Source organism: Lissotriton vulgaris, chromosome 4_1 (assembly GCF_964263255.1).
Source record: "Lissotriton vulgaris chromosome 4_1, aLisVul1.2, whole genome shotgun sequence".
Classification (NCBI taxonomy): Eukaryota; Metazoa; Chordata; class Amphibia; order Caudata; family Salamandridae; genus Lissotriton; species Lissotriton vulgaris.
The window spans coordinates 479,394,404-479,419,379 of NC_141691.1; the positions used below are offsets into that span (position 1 = coordinate 479,394,404).

Here is a 24,976-nt window from a genome sequence, read left to right on the forward strand (position 1 = left end):
TCAGACTGTCAGATGCTGTAACCCCATTGTGGAGACTCGGGTATGAAGATCAGTTAAAGGTATGGAGAATTTTTTGGGGTCCACTTTGTCTTGTCATCCAGGAATCTGGTAGGCCTGTTGAGTTGCTTCTTTTAATCTCTGTTAGAAAACATGTTTCACCTTGGTCAGTCACGTCTTCTACTTCCCTTCTCTAACTATGTGGAAAATTCTTCTTTAGCAGCTAATATCGTCTTTCTCTGCATTGCGGATCCATGGGTTTCATTTCTTACTGATGTAATTCAAGAAAAATTTGAATTGGTTTTTAGGTCAAATTTGATGATCAGAAGAAAATTTTGCAGACATTGGTATCCCGGCTAAAAGAAGTCAGTGGTGAACAGATTAATGTTCTCTCAACAAGAGAAGATAGTTGCCCTCTTCAACCCGTTGTGCCTTCTGTAAGTGTCACTAGCTGCTACCTTTCTTTGTGTGTCAGATGAGAACTAACAAAGACTTTATTTCCTACCCTGTCCCTTAACCATATCTTAGTCTGGTAAAGACAAACCAACTTTGCTCACATTCTACCACAATCTTCAACCGTAGACTGACCTGACATCCAGCTTCACTGTGCAATTTGAAAATCAGATTGATTTGCCATCTGCAATTCATATATATGTCGCAATATTATTCACTTTGCTTTTTTATTTTATTTACAGCCTTAATCCTCATGGTCATAGTTTGATTCGCGGCGGAACCACTCATTCTTTCCATCTTTCAAAGTCAATAAAATTAGTGCTTTATGTGACAATAAATATCTGTTATTTCAGCGCCAAGATACCCATCTAAGTGAACTTGTGATTTACAAAGAGGAGGCAACAAAATTAAAGGCCACATGCACAAAGATTTGGTCGCAACAATAAGTTAGCAATTATCTACTAATATTTTATGACTAGTAAAGAATTTATTGAACCAATGCATGCACTTATAGATCGTTTAGTAAAATTTTGAATTAGAGTGTGGCATAATCTGACTACCTCATGAATATTAATGAGGCAGGTCACAAATTGTAGCTTACCTCGATTGGTAGCTATCACATGACCGATAGCCTGTTAAGGTCAACAGACCACAATTAAAGTACACTTAAAGGAAATGAGGCTACATCTTAAAGAAAAATGATTACTTTTTAGTAAAGCATGTTTGAGAGTTTGCAGTAGTCCCCTTCACTACTGCTTACTCCCAAACAATTTTTTTATGTTGACAATTTACAAAGGTAAAGAGGGCCCAAGAGGATTCCCTCCCTTTTGCAGCTGAGTTAACATAACAACTTCAGTATTTTACAACCGTATTACAGTTGCAAAATACTGATGTATTACGTACTGAATCAGTATTTGCAATATACCCCTTCCAAACAGCGATTCTGCAAGGGGTCGGACTCCTATTTTAGGAGTTGGTAAAAGATCATCTTAAATTGGATTTGTACATTTGTACTGTCACAAACTGTGAATTAGAGTGGCTGTGACAAATAAAAATGCTTCATACATCTGGGTCAAATTGCTATAGGAATGGCATTCAGTAAAAGTTGAAACAGTGTGAAAGTCTGTTCTAGGTAATCAACGTAAAGTCTTCGAAAATCTATTCAGGAAAAGATCCATTTTTTAATCAGAGGATTAGTGGGAAAATTTGATGAAAGGACACATCTTGTGGATTATTAATTGCTAATGACATCTTTAAGTGGACATCATTAAGTGGTAAATGATAGCTGGAGAGTGGCGGGTTCTTCATATCATGGTATATTGCTGAGCAAGTTGGACTGGTGTTGGAAAAGCCACAAAAGTAGCTTACGCACTGGAAGTAGAGTTAGGGGGTGTCACTTTTGCCGTACATTCAAAGGAAAAGGTCAAATGTCAGGTGTAAATATTCACAAACCCGATTTCCACACACCATCGTTTGTGTGCTATACATTTTTACCAGTAAAATAGCATGTTTATGCACATTTAGTGACCGTTTCAATGGTAAATGTGTGCTACGACACTTGTGTTGCAGAAATGTACTGTCAGCTACATACCAGACCCTTTCCACTCTCCTGATAAATGAGCTACACTTGTTCTTTGTGTGACTTCAGTGATACAACATTAATGGCAGAACCTCCACTCTGAAAATTGTTTCAGCATCATTGAAGAGAAGAACATAGACACAAGAGGGACGGTAAACAGACATAATATCGAATCCAAAATATCGTTTGGACAAAATATCGAGTAAAAAAAATAGACTAGCCAAAATATCGACCAGACATAATATAGACTACAAAAATATCGAGTAATATCGATATTAATAGCCAAAATATCGAATCAAAAATATAGACTAGACATAATATCGACTAGATAGAATATAGACAAAAAAAATCGAAAATAAGGTAGTTTTTAATATTTTTTAATAATTGTGTAATATAAATCTGTTGTGGGTTTATAGGGGAATAGGGTGGGAAGTAATTTAATTATAATTAATTAATTATGTAAAATAATAATAATTGTTAATTATTAATTGGTAAATAATTAAAATGTAATTGGTAAAAAATAATAATTGATTAATAAATAATTTTTAGTAAATTATTTTCTGTAGCAGGTTGTGGGTTTATAGGGGAATAGGGTGGGAAGTAATTTAATTATTATTAATTAATTATGTAAATTAATAATAATTATTAATTAATTATTAATTGGTAATTAATTAAAATATAATTGGTAATTAATTATAAATATTTAATTGATAAATAATTGATATTTAGTAAATTATTTTCTGTAGCGGGTTGTGGGTTTATAGGGGATAGGGTGGGAAGTAATTTAATAATAATTAATTAATTATGTAAATTAATAATAATTGTTAAATAATTATTCATTGTTAATTAATTAAAATATAATTGGTAATTAATTATAAATATTTAATTGATAAATAATTAATATTTAGTAAATTATTTTCTGTAGTGGGTTGTGAGTTTATAGGGGGATAGGGTGGGAAGTAATTTAATTATAATTAATTAATTATGTAAATTAATTAAAATTGTTAATTGTTAATTAATTAATAGTCATTTTAACCACTACGCTATCCAGCGCTTTCCCTACTGTTGCACCCACTGTAGTGGGAATAGTAATTTTAACCCCTGCGCTATCCAACGCTTTCCCTACTGTTGCACCCACTGGAGTGGGAATAGTAATTTTTACCCCTACGCTATCCAACGCTTTCCCTACTGTTGCACCCACTGGAGTGGGAATAGTAATTTTAACACTTACGCTATCCAATGTTTTCCCTACTGTTACACTCTTTGGAGTGGGAATAGTCATTTTTACCCCTATGCTATCCAACGCTTTCCCTACTGTTGCACCCACTGGAGTGGGAATAGTAATTTTTACCCCTACGCTATCCTGCGTTTTTCTACTGTTGAATTCACTATAGTTGTTACAATAAATTTTAACCATTTTGCTATGCTACGGTAAAAATATTATATATGTTTAGTTAATATGTATTTATATATATATATTTATTATTTTTGTTATATAATTTTTGTAATTTACATTAATTATTTATTAATATTACATTTATTTAATCATTTTAACTGTTTATATTAAATATATGTATTATTATATTAGTTTTAACTTAATTTAAAGACATATAAAAAAAATTATATTATTTACAGTCGATATTTTAGAGTCGATATTTTTGTACTTGCATGTATGAAGATAGAAACTCGATATTTTGTCCCTCGATATTTTGTCATCGATATTTTTGTAACTCGATATTAATGGGCTCGATATTATTTCAGTGATCCAGGAGGGACGAAAAAAAGTGGATTTTGCTCAAGCTTACCTTCCAGTGAAATTAAAAGTTAAAACATGTGAATGAATAGATTTGGGAGCGAAGAGGCGATGCATGATTTTGGAAACTATTGGCTTTGAAGTCACGTTTGACTTCTAAGGTGGATGTTGTGCAATACAACAGGAAATTGTACCAATAAAAGAGAAGAAGTAGAAACACTCCCTTTAGGAAACGTAAAAGGCAGTGCAGGTGTGTAAAGTTAGGTATACAATTCAAACAGAGCCTTGAAGGCTAAATAGTAAAATGTTTATTACAGGGGCTGCTCCTCCGCTATGGGGGAGGAGCGTCACCCCACTATTTAAAGGCAGAAAATGAAAAATAAAATGGTAACAACATTTTTTTTATGATTATATTTTTCATTGTCTCAGCTGAGTCTGCTGACTTTAGGGCGGGGCCATGTCGCAGTATCACCAGAAGGGGGAGGAGGAGCAGTGTGCCCTGAAAGTACGCATGTCGGTTTGGCCGGCCATCCATGGCCAGCCAAACCGGCATGCACACTCTGATATCTCCAGGCTGCTCCTTGGAGATATCTGCAGGTCTCAGGAGCACAGGTTCCCCGTCCCTGCAGGAGCATGAAACCGCCCCGCTCTGCCCAATCCCAGCGCTTCTCTCATACTGGTAATAGCATGAGAGAAGCGCTGAGATTGCGTGGTGAGCGGGGACCCTGTGCTCATGGGAACTGCAGTGCCAGGAGCAGCAAGCCATTTGGCGGGAACAGAGGGTAAGTGTATATTTATTTTCCCCGCGCTGCCCCAGCCCTGCCCCATTATGTAGAATGGGTAGCAGCTGTGACTGGTTTATAATAAGTTAAGATAGCCTACAATGCTGAAAGTATATGAGAGCTTGTTTTGGGACAGGTAAAGGAGTGTTACTTCCTCTTAGCAGTCTGTGTTTAAACTAAAGTATGGGAGCAAACCAATTTAAAAATAGTGGGGCACTGGTATAATTAAAGCAGTTTAATGGTCAGTAATTCATTGAAAAGACTGAAACGCTGCATGCAGATTTCCACTCCTAACATGCCACAAATGTAGATCATTAATCTTATCAATGAGACTTTCTGTTATCTGTTTTATCCACTTGAAATGCGTTTATTCTCTTTGTTTTGATTATACCAGCCTGTAGTGTATGGTTACCGGAACAAATCTACCTTTTCTGTGAATAGAGGCCCAGATGGGAATCCGAAAACTGTAGGATACTATCTGAGAGACAGAGGTAAGTGAAGGTAAAGGATTTAGAGAAGAACACACTCCTTATATGGTGTTTTTAGAATATCTTATAGCTATGAAGCTTGCTTGGAATCCAGTGATACTAAAATTATAGATGGGTAACTGTGAGTTATGGGGATGTTTTTAGGTCGAAGCCTGCATTGCAGGGCATGCCCTGCTGCAGGCAAAGAGATATTGTGAGCAGGGGATTTCAGTATGGCGTGAAGCCACGCCCCTTTTTTCCATTGGCAGGCCTCTGGAAACGGAGGCCTGCCATTGGAAAAAGCTCCTGTTTAGCAGATTTGTCTGCTCTGGATCCCGCCTCTCGAGGACTCCATGACCTGCCTTACGGTAGCACGACAATATTTTTAGAAATATTGCCTTGGCAACCATGAGGCAGGTCAGGGAGTCCAGGAGGGGCAGGATTCAGTATCCTGTTCCCGTCCCTTTTTTTTCGTGTGCGTGCAGTTTTCGTCATTGTTGCCTCGTTCTCCTTGCTGGAAGGAGGCATTGCAGTGGATGGACCCTCCTTGTTTTATTTAGCTTTCGAGCGGCAGTGCTTGAGCTGACGAGTCTGGATGTTGTAACGGGTTGTGCTCTGCCGTCTTCAAAGGAATGTGTGCGCTCTGCCCCCTGCCTGCGGAGGCCGGACTTTTGCAATGCAAACCAGGAGGGGTAACACAGTTTAGATTCGAATTAAACCGCAGGACTTTGATGTGCTGCTGAAAATTTGGAGAAGTCAAAAGGGGGAGTAGCTTTCACTTTGCGTTTTCTGTAAGGTACCAGCGTTTTATAACACCTAGTTGTGCGCCCTCCCTTGTGTTAGTTTATTCATATTTTTAATTCAGGTGCACGTTTTAATACATCCGCGTTAAGGTTTTACTTTACCATTACCACCCTGAAAATGAAAAAGTGAGAAAAAAAAGGCCACGCGTATGTCACAAATGCAGAGAGTTACAGCGCCGGCTCATTCTAGCTCATCCATAATGATAAGCACCCTTCTCAGGCAGAAGTCCTATATGATTGTGTACGGCTTGTCCATACATTAGCAATGCCAGCGCCGCTTAAAAAGTAATGCAGGCCGTCCACAAAGGTCGCCAGTCAAACCTTAACTCAACTCACTCCTACTGAGTGTTTTGTAAATCAGTTGCGAGTCTAGTGCTTTAATTCATACCACAGTCATTGCTAGGCGCCTCGAACAGCAGCCGAGCCCCGGAGCACGCAGGAGTTGTAATACGAATCAACGTTATCAATGGGCCTCTTTATTCGTGTGTGTTTGCATTGTGTTTCTGTGTGGGCAACCATCTATACATATTAGTGTGTTTGTACGCATGTGTGTGTATGTGTTCATGCCTATTCATGTCTTTGTGCGTATGTGTGGTGTATGTGTGCCTATTCACTCGTGGGTGAGTGTTTGTGTGTGTGCCTCTTCATTCGTATGGTTTCCCGAGTGTGTGCATTGTGTTGGTGTTGGCACTCATCTATGCATATTAGTGTGTTTGTAAGGATGTGTGTATATGTGTCTGTGCATATTCGTGTCTGTGTGTGGTGTATGTGCCTATTCACATGCGGGTGGGTATTTGTCTGTGGTGTGTGTGCCTATTCATTTGGGTGTGTTTGCCCGAGTGAATGTGTTGTGTTTATTTGTATGCGCGCCACACACATCAATGCATATTAGTGTGTTTGAAAGGATGTTTGTGTGTTTCTTTTTTATATGTGTGTAGTTACCTATATGTGTGCCTGCGTTTGCAGTGCCTAAATGCATTTTTGTTTGTGTATCTGCGCTCGTCTTTATATATGAGTGTGTTTCGAGAAACTTGTAGGGGAACCGTCTTTCATATTATATTCTCTATTCACTCATATTCTTAGCACAATGAGCTTTAAAATACACAATCTTCTACTACTTTCTCCAGATACATTTTGGAATAGAAAACAATAATTGCAAAACACCATTAAAAGTAATGTGCACTTCAAAATTTCACAATAGTTTGTAATTTATTATCAACAAATTCATTGGGTGACCCCGTACTTTCTTCCCCTAAAATCCCTTTTGTATTGTTGTTGGGGTGGGGGCATGTTCCCAAAACATATACTCCTGAGTGGGGCCTGGATTTAAGGCCTAATATATTGAATCTTATATTGATTCCTAACAATACTCTCACATAATAAATATGCACAGAATGTTGGGGGTACCTCTTGTGTGAACACGGACATTTATTTTGAGAGGTTGCATAGACTTGTGTGACAAAACAAATTGCTTTGTTTCCAAGCAAAAAAAAACATTCACTGATAGCAAATAGTATTTTTTGAATTGCCAGTGTTTTTTTAATTAACCAATGCATTTTCTAATATACTGGGTTCTGTTCAGTTTATTAGAATGTCATGATAGCAAGACAATAATGCGACAATGTACTGTATAAGTAGCATTTAATAAGCTGCATTATTTGCATTTTCCATACCTCCTAATTCAACCAACATTGTTTCAGGAGTTCTGCCAGTCACACAAGCTGTATCAATTTACGCTTGATTTTGAAGTGATCCCTACACCAATCACACTCTCACTTTGCTGTTGTAAATCCTAACAAGCTTTGGCATAGTCAATAGGTCTCGCCTTTGGGACCTTATTAGTGTTTAGCCATGCAACATTTGATTTTGTTGAACCGTGATATTGTGCTGCATAATTAAATACTTATAAGGTCCCAAAAGCGAGACCTGTTGGCTATGCCAATGCTTGTTTACTGAGGGTTTCTTTCTGACGTCATCTAGACAAGATTGAAGATTGATTGGTCTAAACTGTCAAGCAAAACCTCAGGGAAAACACAAATTACCCATAACTACAGTTTCCCATCTACAAGTTCGTTATTGTGCCCCCAATTCTCTTCCCAAGGTCAGATTAACAGCACAGGTGAAGAGCCACAACATGGCTTCTCCTCCCAAATCCCCCTTAATGCATGATGTATTGAAATTTCTTGACTCTAAGCATATTATTCTTACTCTTTCTTTTATGTATCATTTCAATAATAGGATATTGTTCATGTGTGTTAGTTTGTGCTACTTTCCCGGCCTAATAGTATTAGGAAGCAGTGTGTATGTTTGTCCTGGTAAAAACAATACACACACATTTGCAACGCCAACTAGGTCTGGCGTTGGCTGCCATCTTTTGGCTCTGCCAATCTTTGTGGATGTTTTTTGTGAAACTGTACAAAGTGCATATTTTGATAAAACAGAATGTCACTTACCAAGAGGTACACTAATGGCTAAAGTGGGCTGACCCTGTGCCCCATACTGTATGCTGTGGTGGTTGAAACAAAATTGTGAATGGCACATTGACTGAACAATGTATCAAGGAAGCTGGATGACAGCCCCTATAAGTAAGTATATTATATACATAATATTGTATTAAAGTCAAAACGGTGGTGGTGGAGGGTTGGCCAGGCACCAAACATGGCAGCTGCCTGATTCCATGGCTCCCACTGAGGAATCTTATCCACTCCATCCTACTGCTCCGGGGCCCGCTGCAATGAGAAATCAGATCCAGGACACACAGCTGATGGTATCTGGGTGCAGGGGAAGAGCTTCGACTGCTGTGAGAAGCAGCATTGAGAAGCAGCCTGGGCCGACCCTATCGACCTGGTGACCTGGTGCATTTTAAACAGGCTGACTTTGTGAAGCTGCAGTGTCTTGCTGGGAGAGCCAAGCGGAGTTGGAGCGACTCCGACAAGCGGCACTGTTGCGAGCCTGACCCACTTATGGCAGCGACGTTGACCCAGATTACAGCTGGTCAGAGAATGCAGGGTGCGCAGTGGCGGTGGGGTCCTCTTTTGAGGCAGCGGGTAGACCAGAGCTGAGTGCCGCTGGAGGGACCCGTTTTGACGGCATAATATAATGGACCGTGGCGGAAGGAAGATCATCAAACTGGACTGTCCCTGAGAGCGCAAGCAACGAAGGTCCGGTAAGCAGCAAATGTAGGCAGTTGAATGTCAGCAGGGTTGCACCGGGGTGCTGGCGAGACCTGGAGCTTTGGGGCCACGCCCCCTCCTTCCGACGGCGCAGTGGTCTATTGAGGACCAGCGGAGCATCAGACTACAAGAAACTGCTGGGCAGCTTGGAGAGACTGGTCTTGAGTGTGTGTGTGCAGCAGACCCCCTAATGGGGGGCAGCCTGGCCCAGGAGACCCTGGAATGTGGACACTGACCCTTTTGACTGAGTTGTAGGGCGCTTTACCCTGTGCATACCTAAGGCCGAGTAGCCCTGGAGGGAACTTTAGTCGATGAACATTCTTGTCCAGCGGGGCCTGTTGCACCCCTGAGGGACACTACTGACATGAGCAGTGATCCCTTCTTGCACCCTAGGAGAGAGAGCCCTTGAGCACCCAGGCCTCTATTGTTCATTGTGGAAATCCCTGTCTGCGCTGAACTATAACAGATGTGTAAAGCAAGAAGGATAGCTCTATAAAAACTATGCTTCAGCAGGCCGCAATATGACACCCCCTGAAAGAAGCGACCTGTTGCCCCAAACCCCTCTGCGGCACGGACGCCCACAACCCCTACTCAGCGGAGCAGTGTGTGACAAGAGACTTCCTCATAGCGGCCTTTTGGGATCTTAAGGAGGAGATCCTCTCTATCAAATCTGACCTATGTGGCAACCTTTAGGAGGTACACACAAAGGTGACAGAGTCGAGAAGGGCCTCCATGAGCAAGTAGATGACTGCAACGAACTCCAAACAATGGAAGTTTGCCCTGGAACAGGAATATGATCAACTATAGGACAGGTGTGGAGATCTCGACAATAGATTAAGACGAAAAATGTCAGACTCAGTGAGGTCCTCCTAGAGGTCCTCCCTCAGGACCTCACCGCCTATGTTCAGGACCTCTTCGTTATGAGATTGGGGCACCCAAATCGCCCTCAGATCCACCAGATAGAACCCACAGCGTCTCAATGGGCAAACCAATGAAGGACACTCCCCCACATGGCCTCATGAGAGTACACTCCTTCGGAGGTGGCGATTCTTAGTAGGAACTCTATGAAATTTTGCGGGCATCATATTCTAGCTAATATACAGGGCAGATGGCTATTGATGATGGGTGAGTGGCTAAGAACGCCATTGTCAGTAGGCGCTGTCTACTCTCTGAATACCGGTCAGGAGGCATTTTTGTTTCCGGTCATCCAGAAAGGGGTAGGTGCCTCGGAGACTGCCATACTGATCACTGGGGGCCCAAACTGTGTCATGCACACCATGCTAGATAGATCTCAGCAGAGGGTGGGAGGCACTGCAACACTGTTGGCGGCAAGCCAAGCGCAACTCAAACACTTAGGCCTGGCGTTACCCACACCTGTTGCAGTCAGATTATTCCCACTTCCCCACAGAGCACAGTACATATGCTATACTCTACTACCTTGTGGATCAGCAGCTGCGTTCTCAGATAGAAGACGTCTCCCAGGAGCTGATGACAATATCGATCATTGCCCTGTACAAATTACTCTGTTGTGGCCTGCCTCACCCCTGTATCACAGGAAGGGGTTTGGAGAGTTAGTGACTTTATTCAATGGGACCCAGTGGTGCAACACGAGTTGACAACGGCTATACAGGAATATTTGCACTTTAATCGCACAGGTGAATTGCCACCTCCAGTAATATAGGACGCGCTGAAAGCAGTTAACCAGGGAGTACCCATCAAGGAAACAAATCACCTCAAGATGGTGAGGGAGCTGAAACTTCTCTGTTTGCAGGATTATCTCCTCCACCCTGAAAAGGACCACAAAAACCATCCCTTCAGGAAACATTGGTGGTGCTTGATTGTCCTCCGTGGACAACTACGGGCCCTGGAATATGATAAAGCTAAGTATATCCTGCCGTTTGGGACCTTGTATTTATGATGGGGGATAACAAGGCCGGCTCCCTCCTGGCCAGAAGGCTTCGTGCTCAATGCACCAAGGGTTATATCTGGGAGGTCAAGAATGCGGCCTGGCAACTTTTCACCACAGAGGCTCAGAAAGCTGAGAACTTATGAATGCTACAGCACTCTCTATTTAGCGGACACCCCAGAGATGGGTTCCCAGCAGCGGGCATTTCTGCAGGGACTCCCTATCCCACGCCTTTTCTGGGACAATAGTACTGCCCTGGATGAACCTATCACACAAGAAGAGGGCTGGCATTCTTTAAAGCATCTCAAAATGGGCAAGGCCCTGGGGCCCTATGGGTTCACCACAGTTTTCTTTAAATATACTGCACACCCTACTAGCCCCACTGCTGATTGAGGATTACAACAAACTATTGCATTCTTATGTCCTTTCCCCCGCAATGGCAGAAGCAACTATCTTGCTCATAGCGTAGCCAGACAAAGACCCTATGCAGTGTCAGTCGAAATCACCTACTTTCAGTTTTGAACCTGGGTACCAAAATGATGGACAAAATTCTAACAACGCGCCTGGAGACTCTTTTGCCCAACTTGGTACATGCCGACCAAACAGGCTTTGTCTCGGCCCACATTTGATAGCACCAGACGGACCCTCCATGTCATAGATTTGGCATGAAAATGCAACCGGGAAGGGGTTTTGGTTTATTTATTTTTTATTTTTTGGTTTTTATGTGGCGCCATGGACTACGTTAATGGTAGTATTATTGAGTTGGACCAATTTATGCCCAGACCAGAGTATCCCTCAAATTTGATGTATTCTCTAAGTAGCATTGCTAGGTTATGTGTGGGGTTTCAGACATATAGGACCATGTAGTCCGGGTATAGAGAGATGCCAATCAGTCTCTGGTGGAATCTCAGTGCTCCATTTTTATGCCGTTGGTGGATTTTACAGGCTAGGTGTTCCAGGGCATGGGAAAATAAAATAGGGGACAGTGGGCATCCCTGTCTCGTACCACGGTGTATGTGTAGTTGGTTAGACGTATGTGCATTGATCCGTACCCATGCGATCGGGGCTGTATACAGTAGACGCACCCATCGCAGAAAAGCCTCCTGAATACCCATGTGCTTTAGAGTGGTAAATATGTATAGCCATTCTATAGAATTGAAGGCTTTGGCCCTATCTAAAAGTACAGCTGCTGTCTCGAGGTCGGGGTTCAATTAGTGCAGTAGCGCAAAGATGGTCTGTCGGTTAAATGCCATTGATCTTTCTGGTATAAACCCAGATTGATCTGGCAAGACCACCCTGGGTACCAGTGGTCGCAGCCTATTAGCGAGTATGCATGCCAATATTTTGGTGTCTGTGTTAATAAGCGAAAGAGGGCGATATGACTCGCATTTATCGGGCAGTGTGTCAGGCTTCAATAGTGCTATGAGAAGGGCCTCGCGTGGTGTTGGAGGTAGGGTCTGTTTCGTATATGCCTCCGTGTATAACCCCAGTAGGTGCAGTGTCAACAGATCTGTGAATTCCTTATCAAATTCGCCACTCCGGTCATCCTGCCCTGGCACCCTTCCGTTAGTTAGTGAGCGAATATCTGAGTTAGGCAATGAGCAAATGGCCTCAGTCATCTCTTTCACTTCTACAGGCTGCATCAGATATTCGCGTTGCCCGTCATACAACCTCGCTAAGGCTATGTCTTCAAGATAGGCATTAGTGTCTGTTTCCAAGGGGGACACTTTAGAGTAGTACAGGTTCTCATAGAATTTTGAAAATGACCTGAGGTTCCTAGGCGTGTCATATTGGTCATTTCCGTCCTTACTTGGGCTTATGTCACAAGGCCAGGCGTATTTTAGCAGCTAGTGCACGGCCTGGCCGTCCACCCTCCCCATAGGTTCTAGCCACTTGTCATCCAGTTATATAGCGCACTTCCCTATGTGCCATGTCATTATGTTGTATGATGTGGTCTCTAATCTCCGCCAGTGGTTTTGCTTTCCATTCTGTCTCTAGATCCCTCTCAAGCTTCTGTAGCTTTTGCTCTATCTTTTTGAGTTGCTCTTTCAAATACCTGCATGTGTACCAATACAGATTCCCATTATTGTGGCTTTAATCGCCTCCCACAGCATACCCGCCTCATCTACCGATCCCACATTAATGTCAAAATATTCCACAATGGCTTGCTTTATAGTCTCTCGGTGTATTGGATCAAGTAGTGCTGTGGCATCCGATGCTAATCAGTAGTTGAGCCGGGACCATGAGATGTGCACTGTGGATGTGATGGTGCCCTCCCGTGCATCTGGATTTCTTAGTCTCCACAATTCTGCCCTGCCAAATTCCCACTATGCCCTCCCTGAGCACCCTTGCCTCACATCTGTCTTGTAGCACTGCTCGTGGCGAACTATCGGCCAGGCGGTCTAGAGTGGTGTTTAGGTCGCCCCACATATCATAGTTGACGAAGGGAGGAACCTCAGCACATTCCAGATTTGGTTAAAAAACCCAGGGTCATCCACATTTGGTCTGTATGTATTGACCATTGATACCAGGGTACCCGAGAGCACACCCTGCAAAACAACATATCTGCCTTGTTTGTCTGTGTTAGTCAGTCTGACCATGAATAGCACCCCTCTCTTTAACAGGGTGAGTACTCCCCTGGAGTAGGATGAGTACAGTGAGCCCAGTCGGACCCCGGCCCATCTGGCCCCCACTGCCCATTCCGATCATTTTGTGATGTCTGTCTCCTGGAGCATTGCGATTTGTATGTTATGTCTGTCCAGGTAGACCAGTACTTGTCACGTTCTGCGGGGATTGTTAAGCCCGCAGACATTCCATGTTATAAAGGATGTCATATTTGGTCCCCTGGGTCTTCCCTCACCTGCCCTGTGGGTGTGTTCTGAGCCCATGTACCTGTAGTGTAGTGGTGATTTTGCCGAGGCAGCGGCATTCAAAAACGTTTCCCTATCACCCCTCCCACTTCAGCATCCCAGTTATGCTAAAGAAAACCCTATAAGTGACAAACCATGCAAACGTAGACATCTGCTTTCGCCATCTGGCTATTGCTGCCAGTGTCGTATTAACTGCAGAACATGCGTGGGGTGCAGTCATGGGGGGGGCTGCCAGTGTCCCGGTTACCCTCCAGGTCTAGGCAGTGGCCATAAGAACCTTTGATTACTGGTGCTCTTCAGTTAGTTCAGTCAGTGTATGCGGGCAGTAGCACCAGTAGAGAGTATGAACCCCCGGATCGCGGATTGTGCGCCCATTGCACTTCGCATGGTCGCTCTATCCGGGCATCGCACCCAACCACTCAGCCTTCAGGGTTATACAAATGGGGCATATCACTCATTTCCTCCGTAAGCTGTGGGAACAGGTGCAGGGCCCAGCGGATCGCCCGACTGTCCTGCAGCAAGGGCATTGCAGGGGTTCTGATTAATGTTCCAGTGGGCTGTGTGTTGTGTTGGGTTCAGTATACATCCACATTGTCATCCTGGGCCTGGTGGTTTTTCTACTTGGCTGAGAGATTATGAACATATTCCAATGCTGATTGTGGCATTGTGAAGACTTTTACTTTACCGTAATGGTTGATGCGCAGCCTGGCCGGGTAAAGCATTGCGTATGGGATTTCCGCAGCCTGCAATAATCTTTTTTACTGGCATGTATTTCTTTCTGGCCGATTGAACATTGGCTCTGAAGTCCAGGAAAAAAAGCACTGCGTTACCGTGATAGGTGATGTTTTGTGTTCTCGCACCAGCCGGAGAACTGTGTCTCTATCTCTGTAGTTCAATAGTTTGGCAATTATCGGCCTCAGGGTGGCGCCCGGGACTGGTCGTGTCATCAGAGATCGGTGGACGCGTTCCACCACCAGCAGGTGCAAGAGGTTGTTGGAGCCAAACACTTCATTCACCATGCGCTCTACATATTCCTCCTTTTTGCCCATGTTTGTTATTTCCGGAATCCATGTAATGCGTAGGTTGCTCCTTCTAGAGCGCGCTTCCAAGTCCTCATTTTTTTGCTTTGATCACCGCAAGCACTTTTTCCATATTTAGGGTTTTAACAGAGTTCATAGTGTCTTCAGTGGTCAATATTTCCTGTTCTGCTTTTGTCAAGCGCACTGCGTGGTTGTCTGATTTGGTGGCAAGGTGATCCAGTCTGAGACTGCTATGGTCTATTTTACCATCTATGGAATGCAAGCTTTGTTGCATCGCCAGTAAAGTACATTCCAGTGTCGATGCGCCCGGATTGGGTTCGACACCTGTACAGCCTTCTGTCATTTCTGGTGCTCCCCTCTTGCTTTTCCTACTTTCAAATGTAAGTTTGGGCTGTGATTTGTCTGTTTTGCCCATGGGCACCACTGGGTAGTTAAGCAGCGGGTACCGTGGCTACAACTACTCGCCGTATGTGTTTGCTGGATTGCATTGGCTATTGCTTGTTCCACAATATAGGCCTTTGCCATTCTCCCACCAGTATTCGTGCCTCTTTATATATATATACTTTTTTAGCTTTGCTGAGGCTTGCTAGGTAAGTTTATTGACTGTGACAGATGGTGATAGGTGGGGGTGGAGGGCCTTCCGTGTGGCAGTGTCTCAGGGCACCACTTAGACCTGCAGCACGGCAAGGGTTGTGTTTGCTGTGGAAGTTGTGGACTGGTGTATCCTCCAGCTTCGGGCAGGATATGTTGTGCTCTCTGTTCCTGCATGTTATATCACCATGGCTATGTGTTTTCTAGCTTCTCCCTGCTCTCAATAGCCTTGTGTTTTCAAGCTCTTTCCCAGGGCCGATCAAGCTTCTCCCATTGATGCTGGGATAATCCTTCCTTCCCATACCCTTATTGCTGATTAGCTAATGGCTTACGATCACCTGGGTTGTTTCTCCCCCTCCGCTATTGCTTGGCGTTTATAGTTTGTGTCACAGGCGGCGTGCCCTTGAGCGGAGCCCCCTGCTAGGCAACCCCGCCACACAGCTTCGGGGCCGGCGAAGCCCCGCCGTCCCAAGCCACGCCGGCCGCTCTAATAAGTGCAGCTTCCACGCTAGGGGGAAAGCAGCCACACTCAGCCCCATCGCGCACAGCAGGTCGCGGGCCTAACACTCTGGAGGTCTCCGCCAGAGGTTCACATCTCTCCCAGTCTCTTCCTGGGTCGGCCCGCCTCACAGTCTGACAGGTTCCTTGAGCCGAGCAGTCACACTCCTCTGCGGGGGTTGGCATATAGCTCCCCTACATCCCCTGCAGGAGCAGGCTGGCGATCTCCTGCTGATCCGCTGTGTCTGGGGCGATGTCCTCAGCACATATCGTGACTACTGCTTAATGGCTGCCTTTTTGTCAACCGTGGTCTGATGGTGCAGTTTAACGATACAGCAGGTACCTTGTTCCTGCAGGGTTCCAGATCACTCGACTCAGCCCTAGTTTACGCTCTGACCATTTGTATCATGTTGCCTGAGCACTATGGTTCGCAGTGCCCACCAAATGGTCGGATATTGCAAGGATTGTTTCCTTCGGCCTGTGGAGCTGAACTAAAGTGCGGCCATCTCACTATGGGCTCTCTAGACCCCCCACCACCCCTTGGTTTTGCTATCTTTGATGCTGAGAATCCATTTGACCAGGTCGACGAGTTCATGTTACTGGGAACCAGTCACAAGAGATCTTAATACAAAGGGGAATCAGAATGGGCTTTCCTCTCCCCACTATATTTTTACCCTCCATTTGGAGCCTATTCTACAGAGAATCCGAGACCATGGTGGGAATCCAAGGAGTCTCATTCCACCAAGACACGTTTAATGTGTCAGCCTTTGCAGACAATGTTCTGCTTACTTCGACTGACCCAATGCACTCTATAGGATAGCTTCTGCCCTTGCTGGAGGAAGATGGAGCTCCTGCAGGCGTTAAATTCAACTCGAAAAATCAGTGGGATAGGTGGTCTCGGGGAACGAGACATTCCTCCGGAAACTACAGCTTTTCAGTGGTGCTTGGACTCCCTGATATATTTGGGGGAGACCCTGACCCCAGACTTGCACACATATGCAAGGGTGAATTTTCAACATCTTACCCGCACCCTTAAAGCTCCTGCTGCTTCCTGGCAACATCATGCACTTTCCTGGGTTGGGAGCGTCTCCTCTTTCAAAATGACCGCCCTTCTAGCTGAATCACGACCAGCTATCTGCCATTTGTAAAACCTTCATTTGGACAGACTGACACCCATTACTCCGGTACCATGCGAATACATTCCATCCAAAGCAATGAGGGCTAGGAATCCCCAATCTCCAATTCTGCTACCAGGCAGCGCAGGTGAGGTATGTGGTGTAGTGGCTCAAGGAGGAAACAGACAGGCTGTGGTGTTTTATTCGCCAGAATATGACTTACCGCCCATAGCATAGGTTCGTTGGCTACCCCATCACAATGCTGTCGTAATCTCTGTTTCCCTGGTCAATCAGGCTACTCTTGATAGCTGGGACTACCTTGTTAGACATAAAGGGATCACTATCTATTCATCCATGCTTACCCCAGTACATGGGAACAGAAACTTCACCACGGGCATAGAGTGACCTCAATGTCAAGCGTGGATAGATAAAGGCTGTTACCGCCTTTGTGATATGTTCCTAAAGGTAGCATCTGCTCCTTCGAAGATATCAAACTCACATTTCACATCCCAGAAGAGAGATTCAACTATTAACAAATTAAACACTGGTTTCTGCAACCCCTGCTAAACACGGTAGCTACAAGGCCTCTCACATACTCTGAGAAGTTTTTACAGACCCTTTCCACACAGCTCACCTAGTCATGCAAGTATACTATACACTACTCCCCAACATGCATCAGCTATGCCCCGCATACAAGACTAGGTGGAAGGAAGACCTAGGGACCTCACTAGACAATAAACAGTGGGAGGCCTTACACACAGACATGACCAACTTCACCAGACATACCCAGGGTAGGGAATTGCTCTACAAGATTACGTACAGATGGCATTACACTCCAGCAGACTTGCATTGATGGGATAACACCAGATCTGGGGACTCCTGGAGGGGATGCGAGGGCACAGCAAACCCCATACCATATCACGCGGAGTTGCCCCCATCTTGGACCGGTTCTTGGAGAGAACTGGAAATAGTTGCAACCGTTGAACTGAAACCCCTGGCCAGGGACCCGGCTCCATCCTTTTGGGGTTACCCCAAAAGCACTCCTACCCACTCCATTCGACTAAAGGTAAGATGATATCCCATCTCCTCTGGACAGCAAAACAGACCAACCTGAGCCTCTTTTGGAGGGTTTCCATCCCGAACACCTCCACGTGGCTCCAGAGACTATGGTTTCTCTTGGCCAATGAAAAAATAGTGTATGGTATGCAAGGTGCCTCTGATAAATTCACCACTATGTGGGACCCTGTCTTAGAGTACCTTAGTCAATGCAACAGAGATCTTACCTGCCCTGTTTGCCTCAGGGCCCTAGGCCTACTATCTTACTACAGCTGGCAAACACGCAATACTGCTTAATTGACCAGGGTAATCAAATACCAAGGCTCCTCCAATTTTACTCCTGCACTAACACAGTAGTGGCACCAGGGGTGGTGGGTTTGTTGGAGCTTCATTCCATTCTGCTCATTGCGGATTGTTCGATTTGACAAGTGGGTATTCCCACTCTATTATTGTATATGAAAACTCTAATAAAAATAGAATTAAACTAAAGTCAAAAGGTTTTGGTTAATGCCAGGCCTAATAATAATGCTGGTATCCCTAACCCCTGGGGTGTGTCTTAAGAAAGTCCTACTTATTTAGGCCTTGTCTGAGTATTTTAGGAGTTGGCACTGGAGAAGTGAAAGTTTGGCCATCTGTCTCTCTCCCAGCATCTTGTTCGTACCTCTCCACATTGCTGGTGTGGAGTACATTTTTGTTGGATTTACCTATATCAACCTTCCTGGATGGGATCTGGTGATTTGGGTTCTTCCTCTGGTTTCATCAATATTTTGAGCTTGGGGATTATGATCTATGGACCATCGTCACTCCAACTTTGTTCAGTTGCCCTGCCCTCCTCATGGCAGTTATGTCCAGGGCACATTTTCCATACCAACCCTGCAATGTGCTCTTAGTTTCCTGACCAGATCAAGGTCAGTTCCTGCTTCTTCCTAAAGCTGCTGTCATCCCACTGAAAGCTTCTTGCACTATCTTCGCCTCTCCCAGTGCTTGTATGTGGAGAGTGAGTACCAACAAAATTGTGTGGTGGTGGATTTGTAATGACAGTGGCTGGGTGCCAGATCCCTGTCTAACCCAAAATCTTGCAGCCACAATCATTTAAATTCTGAACTGTTCATCGGATTTTGCAGTGTTTTTATTAAGTCTTCTTGAGTCACTTGTCTACGATCTATTCATAATTCCCTTTCATTGTGTGGTTGAAAGGGTCAAGATAGTGTAATAAGGAATGGATTAAAAGGAGTCAGAGGATGTTCATTTTATATAACAAATGAGTTGTATGTAAGTTAGCAAGATATTTTTATTCTTATTATAGAACTACAGCATGAGGTAATGCGTATGGGTCATGATTATTTTGCGTAGGGGAGGGAAGATTACATTAGATCCAGTGTTATTGCCTCTTTTGGTGGCCTTCTGTTGATTTTGATGTTCAAGAATATGTTCTGTCTGACCCAATTATGCTCAAAATAAATAATCACACTCAAAACCTTTGGACATTTGCAGCCTTTACCAGTGGCTCCGGGACCACTGCATGTCTTTTCTACTGACTTCATAACTGATCTTCCGCCTTCTGATTAATAATGTTTACAGTAGACATTTTGTCAAAGATGGCACATTTTCCAATTTGTTTAAGTTACCACAGCAAAATAAATGGTTTAGTGTTTCTTAACAGACATATTTAATTGCCATGGTATACCTCATTTCATTATTTCTGACATAGGTATTCCATATGGGGCAGATTTTTTTAAGGCATTGGGGATTGAACAAGCTCTTTCTTCTGGTTACCACCCTTGTTACCAACCTCAGTCTAACGCAGAGACAGAATAAACGAAAATCTGGAACAGCATCTTCGATGATAATGTAATGCTACTCAAGACAACTAGGCCTTTTTTCTCTACCAGTTGCAGAATTTTAACAATTTGACTCATTATTCTACTAAACTTTCACAATTTGTTTCCTTGCAAGTATTCCATCCCAAAGTTTTCCTTCGTACTGATCCTTTGTTTCCAGATGCTACAGACTTTGAGTCATTTACAGAAACAAAGGCAACTACTTTCATAAAGATTAGGCCATTCCAAAATTAAAATTAAAGAACATGCTGACAAATCAAAATTAAACACTTCTCCTTTTGCTTCTGAAGTTAAGAAATGGTTATCGTTTTGTAGCCATATATCACTGTTGTCAGACGTGTACCCTGATAATGAATTGCTATTCCTAGATATTGATATACATGTTTTCATCTTTAATTGCTCCACAGCGAAGAACATTATCTGCGTGCGAGGAGATCACCTTGAAAACATACCTGAGAAGCATAAACAAGTGTCACAAGTAAGTATAAGACAATGATATATGATGACTGAACAGTAAAATAAAGTTGTACTTATCTCTTTGAGCAGCAGCAATAAAAGAAGGAAGAGAACATGGAGTAAAGGAGTTTTGTTGAAATTGGAATGTTCTTAGGAGTTCTATATTCTTTGTTCTAAGAACATGTTGTGTTTCCTCTTGCTGCTGAGTGGTGGCAATAAAGGATTTATTGCATAATGTTGGCCTCCGTGTCGTGCCATAAAATTCCAAGGCAAAACTCGACCTTCTGTGACTTAAAATCAGGATAAGAAGGTGAGTACATATCTAACCAGACAGCTCAGACACAAATTAAAACACAACTATACTGGGGTGATAATGCTTTCATCAGGACGGCTAGCAGAAACCGAGAAAAATACACTAGAAGCTTTCTGTTAATTTTACGCTCGGCATTGTACATAGGGTTCCCTTTTAGATGGAGAACAAGTAAAATACTTAAACTTTGCCGATCCTACTCGATTCTGCCTTGAACAAAGGTACACCCTAAAGGCCCCCTATTTCGGAAGAGGAGGTGCTAGTGGCCCTCAAATCAATCCAACTCACCAGGCCCTGATGAGCACATTGCAGATTTCTTCAACGCATTCTCTAGCAACCGGCACCTGATTCAACCACTTTTTTTAATTGGGACCGTAACCTGTCAATATCTGAAGCCCTTTTCTCTATAATTTTAGAACATGGGAAAGGAGTAACACATAAAGACTCCTACATGTCATTGCACTACTACATTTAGATTCGTAACTCAAAACTAAAATATCAGCACTAAGGTTAGAATATTTACTCCTGGTAGATATACTCTAGGATCAGTTATTTTTCACAAGGTAGCTTTGAGGGAATAAGCCACAATGTCGAAAAGGCTAAAAAAGAAGCCTTTGGTCAGGAACTGGAACATCTTACTGAAAACTTTACAATATTAAATCGTTATACCAACTTTCATTAAGATGGTGATCGCTAAATATCAATTTCTAGTCTCAAGAATAAATGTGTACGGGAAATACTCTAGGCCATTTATTTATTATTTTATTATTATTATTATTATTATTTTTGAGACTTATATGGCGCAACAAATCATCCTCAGGGGGATCTCTCGGCGCCTTGGTGGGACACTACAGGTTATCAGTGACTATTAGAACATCCATGTTTTAAGCTGTTTCTTAAACTGAACAAGGTTTGCACAGGCTCGACTCTCGTCTGGTAGTCTTTTCCAGTGGAAGGGGGCTAAATGGGAGAGCGCACGACCACCCATTTTAATTTTACTGATTTTCCGAGGACAGAGCAATTTCCGATTACTCAATCTCAATTAGAGCAGCACAGGGACGTAGGGTATTAGCTTCTCCCTTAGGTATGCAGGGCCAAGCCCTTGAAGTACTTTAAACACTGTACACAAGAGCTTAAAGACTGCTCTCTTACTAATGGGAAGTCAGTGTAATTGTCGCAAGAGAGGTGATGACGAGGAAGGTACCGGTTTGTTGAGTGCCAGACGCGCTGCTGTATTGAACTGCTTGCAGCCTTGATGATAGATCTTCCCTAATTCCTACTAATAGTGAATTACCATAATCTGGTCTACTGACTAGAAGTACCTGTATTAGGGTCTTTCTGGCAGCAAGAGGAATCCATGGAAAGATCTTTCTCAACATTCGCATTAGACCGAAGCATGTGCCTGAGACCGACTTCACATGATCCTCCATACAGAGTTTGTCATCGATCACAATGCCCAGGTTCCTTGCCTGCTTTTTTGGGCTAGGTGCTTCCCCAAGTTCTATAGGCCACCAGTCCACAGCCCACAATTCTTCAGCTTTCCCAAATAGAAGGATCTCCGTTTTTTTGTTGGAATTAAGCTGAAGGAAGTTCTTACTCATCCATGTGGCTATTTTCAACATACAGGTCTTAAACTTTGCTCTGGTTACCGCGGGATCAGTCTCAATGAGGACTATCACCTGGGTGTCTTCCGTATAATAGATCGTCTCAAAACTGCAAGATCTAATAATGGTAGTCAGAGGGGCCACATAGATGTTAAACAAGGTAGGACTTAAAATGGACCCCTGGGGGACTCCCTTGTCCCATAACATGGTCTGCAACACAAATGTATCCAATTGGACACATTTTGTTCTGTTGGTTAGAAAGTTTGTAGCCAGGTTAAGGCCATTTCTCTGACACCAATCTCTTGTAGCCTATCCAAAAGGATACTATGAGTGATGGTGTCGAAGGCCGCTGACGGGTCAAGAAGTACTAATATTGTAGGGATCCCCTTATCCAATGACATCCTTATTGTGTCTGTTACTTCCGACAAGGCAGCTTCGGTACTATGACATGCCCGGAAGACCGACTGGGAGGGATCCCGTAGATTATTCTGCTCCAAATATCCAGAGAGTTGTTTATTAATCAATGTCTCCATGATTTTAGAGCAGCAAGGAAGGAGAGAAATCGGTCTATAATTTTGCAGTTCCACCGGATCTGATAGTACCTTCTTCAGCAGAGGTTTTATGTGCGCCTTCTTCCAATTAATGGGGAACATGGCCGTGGCCAATGATATATTGCAAACTTCAGAGAGCAAGGTAGGGAAGACCGCAGCTAGTTTTGACGTAATAAAAGGCGAGGCCGGGTTTAACGGCGATCCTGATTTTGTACAAGCTGGTTCTAACTCTACTTGCTCTGTGGTAATGGCTACCAAAGAATCGAGCCTGGGTAGTGAGGTATCAACCTGGGTTGAGACTGCCCCCTTGGTAACTCTACTGCACCCAAGCAGCTGTAAATGTTGTCGATCTTCTGTCTAAAATGGTTGGCTAGGTCGTCACAAAGCCTTTAGGTAGGCGGGAGGGAGGGACTATTCGCTCTGGGGTTAGTGAACTCCTTAAGAATCTTAAAGAGCTCCTTAGAGGAGCTCTTTGACTCCGATATTCGAGTGCCTAAATAGTCTCTTCTTGCTGTGATACAGCTTTTTAAATAGGCTCTACGTGCTAATTTATATGCCAGTTTATCACCCTGCAGCTTAGTTTTCCTCCATTTCCTCTCGCATAGCTTTTTCCTTCTTAAGGCTTTCCGAGTACGAGGGTGCTGGAGCTGCCCTTTTCTTCTGCGTTCTCACTACTATGAGCGGGGCAATGATGTCATTGGTATCGCTTATGGAAGCCACCCATCTTTCTAAGGCTGTGTCACTCTCAACACAGTTTTCAAATGAGGGGGTTATGTACGCCTGACTAAATGCTGTAGGTTTAACTTGACTCCATACTTTGCGAAGATTTTCTCTGCATTGGGGCTGGCTTCCTACTTCTGGCCTACTAAAAGAGAATCTTAGTGCCAGATGATCAGTCCAAGATATCCCCAGAGGGAGCTCTACTGTTATATCATAAATATTCGTAAAGATGGTGTACAGGGTATGTCCTGCTACATGTGTGGGAGCATGTATTCTGGTAGAGAGACCTAACGACTCCATGTCCGACAGTACAGTAAACACACATTGGAAATATCCTCTAAATGATGATTAAAATACCCGACAAGTAGAAAATTATCTGCTTGCAGAGTATAATGGGCAAGAATTTCCAGTAGTGATGTACAGAACAGTTTTTTGCTTACTCCCGGGAATGACAGACTACTGCACCCATCCACCTGGTACACTAAAAAGGCTCCAGCCGAAACACCATTAGTTCAATACTAGGGGTAGAAACCGTGTCCACCATTTTAATGTACTGAGGAGAGCGCATGGCTATAGCCAGACCCCAACCTTTTACCTATCCTAGCTAATCTTGTAATTGTGTACTCTGCCGCAAAGGCAATTGCCAGGGTAGGTGTGGAATGGTTTTGCAGCCAGGTCTCGCTAAGGAGACAGATATCAGCTTTAAGGTCATCTAGCATGTCCCAGATTTCTGCAGAATTCTTAGGGATGGATCTAGCATTAATATGCAAACCCTGAAAAGGAACTGCCTGTTCTGCTTTCGTCTGGTTACTCTCCCTAGTCCTTTGCTCTTTTAATACTCCATGATTTGTGGGATAAAAGTGAAGGAGGTCTAAAGTTTGCTGAATGTACGTCGTAAACCACCCTCATTGAGAACATTTACAAAATCGGGCCCCCCATTCTACTGAAATATTCCCATCACACCCCATGCCCAGAGTCTTGACCCTAAAATCCGGCAGCAGGTCCTTAGAATATGTTAGTAGAGACATTTTGTGCCTGTATGAAAACGGGCAGAGATTCTGGGCAGCCGGCAGCGCCCAAGCGCAGAAGGGCTTGCCTTTGATGCACCCGCTGCGCGTCCGCGCACACCGTGAATTTATGCCCCAAGTATCAACCACTAGAGCGCTACCCGCTCAAAATGGCGCCCAAAAACAGCTTGCCTAGCCCTTGAAAGGCTACCTCTCTCCACTAAAACAGCCTTTGAAGCGCGACCGCGGTGGAACGGAGAGTTGCCGTTCTAAGTTAAAAATCCCTCAGAGATGATGTCAACTGTGCCTACAAAAGATATAAATGACAGATAAAAACGCTAAATAAAACAGGAGCATATACTGACTGTCCGAGTTACAAAGTGTGTGCTACACCGCTGCGCGTC

The 24,976-nt window shown here is 43.7% G+C and overlaps 1 protein-coding gene across 2 annotated transcripts in view; it reads left to right on the top strand.

Annotated features, from left to right (window-relative positions):
* Nucleotides 1-24,976, top strand: part of TRMT2B (tRNA methyltransferase 2B) — a 137,381-nt gene that overhangs the window by 34,304 nt on the left and 78,101 nt on the right. For both annotated transcript variants that reach the window (XM_086964632.1, XM_086964633.1), the window contains exons 3-6: nucleotides 5-59; nucleotides 306-434; nucleotides 4,959-5,055; nucleotides 20,332-20,402. In XM_086964632.1, coding sequence (XP_086820758.1) covers nucleotides 5-59; nucleotides 306-434; nucleotides 4,959-5,055; nucleotides 20,332-20,402 — 352 coding nt within the window. The remainder of the gene's footprint in view (nucleotides 1-4; nucleotides 60-305; nucleotides 435-4,958; nucleotides 5,056-20,331; nucleotides 20,403-24,976) is intronic.